Raw genomic sequence first — 5,617 nt, forward strand, 5'->3', positions numbered from 1 at the left:
AAAATTAAAGAGACTAATGGAAGTGATTTTACCTCAGTTGGTGAGTTCACATAGATAAACTTTTGTTAGAAAATATAGTATTTGTAGTAGTAAAGGAATGTAGTAATCCACGTCTCATAAAAAATGTCTTATTTGATCAAGTCTAGTTCTTAAAAAATGATTAAATGTGTTGATTTTAATGATAAAACTTATATTATTTCTAGAATACCCTTATTAATTATAGTTAATAGAGCATGTGAATAAACTAAAAGTTAATAAATAGGGGTTTAGTGGTAGAAAAATCATAATAGATACTGCATTAACAATGTAAAGGGACAGCTATTTTAACACGAGGAACAAAATGCAAATGAGATAGATGAAGTATTTTATTATCACATTTCAAAAAGTAGTTTTGGATGTAGGGTGATAAATTTTTTTTTTTTTTTATTGTTTTCAAAGCATTTTATATTAAGGGTAACACTGTTCAATTTTTTGAGTCAAGTAATTTAGAATTCACATTAAAAAAATCCACCAACTCATCAAAACTTATGAAGAAGTTAGAGATGACGACCAACCAATCAACATAAACCTAGCATAGACTTTTGTAGGGAGAAAGTTCTGACTTGGGGATCATTTGGTTATAAGTCGAAAATCAAGAAACAAAATTATATACTCCTTCATCTAAACCAACATTTTTCATATACTCATGCAACTGAAGCACCATTTGTTCATCAATTTGATCATAATCACATTAAAAAATCACATCAACTCAAAAACTTTAAATGTTTGCTTCATTATTTTTAGGTTTTGTTGCATTGAGATGTGATTTTTTACCCTGATGAATTCAAACATGTACTATTAGAAAATGCCTAAGAAATAAGTTATCTAACAACAAAAGTTGTTTCGTTAAGACTTTACTAATTTAGCGACCAAAATTAATATACGAGTGTCTAATTCAGTCGTTAAAATAAATACTGACCATATTTTTAAGACTTTAGTGACAAAAATAGGTCACTAAAAGACAATTTTTTTAATAGTGAAATGATCTAAATTATGTATTATTTTTGTTTGATGTTATTGATATTTCCACTCATATCTTAACTAAATGATTGCTTCTTTGAACTATGAGTTTTAGTGCTTTTAAAAGTTTCCTCTTAATTTTACATTTCTTACAAACATAACATCACACTTTGTCCTCTTATATAGTAACTATGTTGCTGGCTTTGTTATACAAAAGTACAATCTATCATGCATTATTTTACTCCCCAATACACCCTTCCAACTGAAAATTATACAAGTGCCTAGTGATTCAACTTTTCCACTTGATAGGCCAAATCAATGCCACTTTCATGTCAAGCTATATATAAAGCACAAAGCTAGTAACATAAAGCATAAAGCTTATGCTAAATATATTGAGTTCAAATTCTCTATATATTGAACCTAAGTTTCCATTATTTTAAGGTCATATATTTTATGTTGGTAAAGAAGTAGCACACAAAAATGAAGAGTAGTTTGCTAGGGTTTATGGTAATCTTGGAGAAACATAAACCTTATGTTTCAATGATCTTTATTCAATTCATATATGCTGGAATGGCTCTTCTTTCAAAGGCAGCAATTTCCAAAGGAATGAGTCCTTATGTGTTTGTTGTTTATCGACAAATCTTTGCATCACTTGCCTTATCTCCATTTGCTTATTTTGACAGGTTCACTATTCTTCTTTTACATTTATACACATGCTTTTACTTAGTTAATTTAATCATCAAATGAGTTTTTTGTTTTTAAAGTAACGTCTATTATTATATTTTTTAATATAAATTGAATATCTTCTACATGCAACTATAGAGAATAATTCATCGAGTTGAAGAGAAACACAGTTGAAGACAGAACTCTTCTTCAAAAAATTTAACCTAATAATTATTAATAAAATCGTATGAATGTGTTTATAATTTCGATACGATATGGACTATAAAGACATCATCTCACATAAAGATTATTTACTAATAAATTATTAGTGTAAGAGTATGCTTAACAAATTTATTTGCATCTTAATTTTGAATTTTGCAGTAAACATGGTGGTGCTCCTTTATCATGCAACTTGTTGTGCAAATTGTTTCTAGTTTCTCTTGTTGGGTATGGATGTCTCTTTCTTGACTCTCTTATTTTATTAATTTGAAATGTCTACATTTACTATTAGAAAAAGTTGATTCAACTATGTAAACTAAAAACAAAATATTTTTTTCTATTTAAAGAAAAAAAGTTGTTCAATTTTAAATAGTAGTATAATTAATTTTTATTATAACACATATTTCCTAACATACTTTTTTATTTTTTAAATTTCATGCGGCCCTCGCTAAATTATTTGTAAACTTGACGAGATTCGTGATTTAAAAAAAAATACAGAATGAACTAAAAACGTGTCGAGAGTTATGCAATATTGACATCTATAATCAAAGATATTTTTTATGCGACATATGTCTATATCAAACCCGGTCAATTTATTTAATTTTTTAAATTCGTATGTCAAACAAATCGGTGTTGGTGTTGGTGTTGGTGTCTGAATTGAATATGTGATTTATAGTTAGATAGTCAATTCTTATGATACAATATTCTAACTAATTTCTTTATGTGTATTTATGTAAAACAGATTAACAGCAAGTTCAAATCTTTACTATGTTGCAATCAACTATACCTCTGCAACATTTGCTGCTGCTTCCACAAACACAATCCCTTCAATTACTTTTATCATGGCTATTTTAATTGGGTATAATTTGAAGTGAAAAATAACCATCAACTATACAATAATTTATAATATTAATCTAAAATTTAATTTTATAGAAAACATGTCATGAAATTTCAGGGTAGAAACCATTTCAATAAACTACATGCATGGAGTTGCAAAGATTTTTGGCTCTGTTCTAAGCCTTTCTGGTGCTATAGTATTTGCTTTAGTCAAAGGGCCTCCATTAGATTTCATAAAGTGGCATAATTCAGAAAATCAGAATCATAATTCTCATGAATTTTCGAAGATTCATTCCAAAGGGGATAACATTAAAGGATCTCTTATGATGCTCTCAGCAAACACTTGTTGGTCCTTGTGGCTTATTTTACAGGTATATCAAATCTCGCTGTCAAATCTTTCTTATTAATAATAACCTAGATAATTTGATTTTAAAAAAATGTTAAACATGGGAAGGTAGGGTGGTAAAGCGGAACTGACCTATCGGGGATGCTAAATTGCCCGCATGCAAAAAAAAATTGGGTTATTGACAAAAAAAAAACTTTGTAATTTTTAGTTTTTAGAGGTGTAAGGCCTTCATGTCCGCCCGCCCTCAATTTTTCAATAGATGATACAAGGTTTTATGTTCGCAACCTCAAATATGTCCGTCCCGCTGAATCCTGTTTTTCTATGAACTTTTGTTGTGCGGATCTAAATGGGGTAGGAATGTTTATTTGTCATCCCTATTGAAAGATGTCGATATCAATATTGTTATTCATTGTTAATGTAATGAAAAAGAAAATCGGGACGACTGCAATTAGGATTGCACCATTTGTATCAATTATAATCGCAAAATCTTTATGCGACTGTGACCGTTATATTCTAATTTTGATTCATCTATCTTTTTGTATTTTGTTTGATTTCAGGGATTTATTGTAAAGCAATACCCAGCAAAATTTAGGCTCACAATAATACAATGTCTTTTTAGCTTCATACAATCAGGAATATTAGCTATTGCAATGGAGAGGAATCCTTCTGCATGGAAGATAGGATGGGATATTCATCTTCTTTCTGTGGCTTATTGTGTAAGTTTATCATCTTATATAATTATTATCTCTAACAAAACTTAAATAATATATGATGATAAAATAGGTAGTAGAGTACAAGGGAATCACCTTCATTTCCTCTCTGATCCTTAAAAATTGATCATGTCTTATAAGGATGTGTTTAGGAGAAAAAAAACACAAATTTTCTTTTTTCAAAATGAAAGGGAAAAGTGTGTTATTTTTTTCGTTCGAATATGTAATTTAGAACAAGATTAAATTGTTTATGCCAAAAGTAAGTTGGATATATGGATCGAAGTCCATCGACCGATCCATTTAACTCGCAGTTTGTGTGGATTTTCGACCACTTACTTTTAGTCCATTCAAATTTTGACCCGAATAAGTTTGACCATTTATATCATGAGTTATTTGGATTAAATTCGAGAATTCACATGTTTGTTTATAACTAGCCTAAAAATTATTATTTTTTAAATTAATTACACTTTTATCTCTTATAATTTTTTCCATGATAAATTTCATCGATAAGAAATATAATTATTGAGTATATAAATAATATAAATGATTTGTTTGAGGTACAAATTAAAATTATTTTTAAATAGCTTTTTGGGTATTTTTGTTATTAGGACTTGCAATTTATAAATTTTAATTTAAAATGATAAAAATAATAATTTTTTGTTTTTAAAATATTGAATTTTCATATTTTTATCTTTATTTTTTTTAACAAAAATAATTTATTTGTTTATTTTGCTTAGGTCAACTGATTATTCGTTGACTAACGCATATCAAACTCAGATCATCGTATTACAATCCACTAATAATTATGGATGGGGCAACTCAATTAAACAGATCGGATCATCATTCGCAAAATATTTAATATGTAGATTTATGCTAAACAAATGGGACGGGAAGTTAGCAGATCTAACTCTAGGTAAAAGTATGATAGATTTTGCAATAATACAATAATGCATAAAAAAACAGCAATATTGTTGAAAATTTCAAAGAAAACATAAATAGAGAGAGAATATATTTCTTGCAAATACAAAAGAAAATGGAGGGATCTTCTCCTGTCTGGCCATTGTAGATGTGGTTTTTCCATGTTTCCATGTTCCCTAGAGATGCAAAAGGCAAAGAAAGTTTGAAGAAAAATTAATGATACTTTTTAACAGAAAAATATAATTTATAAAATTAGTATAAAGAAATATCTAACTCAAGTTAACCCCTTTGTGTGAGTTTGGTTGGAATTGATTAGAAAAATAGTACCCTAAATTGTTCGGTTATGTTTATATAACAAGTTAAAAATAAAAATACAATAAATAACCTAAATCAGTGAACCGACTTAAAGAAGCGTAAAATAGACTATTATAAATGATTTAAATTTGTCACGGCTAAATTGTGACTAAATAAAAATTCGTAAAATATTGTCAATATTAAATCATAATTAAATAAAACTCTATTCATTTTACTATTACACAAATCATTCAACCATAAAAAATAAGATCATATATTTCTCAATACCATTAAGAGATGTTTATAGATAAATTTCAATTTCTCTAATTTAAAATATTAATTTTTATGCATGCATAAAATGTCCGATTTCCCGTAAAAAAAAATCTAATTTATATAATAAATATGTATATAAAAAAAATCAATTATTATCCATGAGGTGACATAGATTAGAAATCACATTTATTAAAAGGTAGATAATTTAAAATTTATGGTCAATAAGAAAAGGGTCAAAATGATATTTTTCCTGTCTAAAGAATATTAAAGCAAAGCTTCTTTATTGAATTTTTTTTGTTTGTTAGCAATCTTGAAGTGCATAAACAAGTTAGGCCACATTGATATTTTTGAGTGATAT

At 27.5% G+C, this 5,617-nt stretch overlaps 1 protein-coding gene across 1 annotated transcript in view; it reads left to right on the forward strand.

Moving 5' to 3' along the window:
* The first annotated feature begins 1,308 nt into the window (after window positions 1–1,308).
* LOC127127302 (WAT1-related protein At1g43650) overlaps window positions 1,309–5,617 on the forward strand; it is a 6,085-nt gene continuing 1,776 nt past the window's right edge. Inside the window, exons 1-5 of the mRNA XM_051056453.1 lie at window positions 1,309–1,682; window positions 2,044–2,109; window positions 2,624–2,740; window positions 2,837–3,089; window positions 3,622–3,780. Coding sequence (XP_050912410.1) covers window positions 1,480–1,682; window positions 2,044–2,109; window positions 2,624–2,740; window positions 2,837–3,089; window positions 3,622–3,780 — 798 coding nt within the window. The 5' untranslated portion in view covers window positions 1,309–1,479. The remainder of the gene's footprint in view (window positions 1,683–2,043; window positions 2,110–2,623; window positions 2,741–2,836; window positions 3,090–3,621; window positions 3,781–5,617) is intronic.

This window comes from Lathyrus oleraceus, chromosome 1, assembly GCF_024323335.1.
Source record: "Lathyrus oleraceus cultivar Zhongwan6 chromosome 1, CAAS_Psat_ZW6_1.0, whole genome shotgun sequence".
NCBI lineage: Eukaryota > Viridiplantae > Streptophyta > Magnoliopsida > Fabales > Fabaceae > Lathyrus > Lathyrus oleraceus.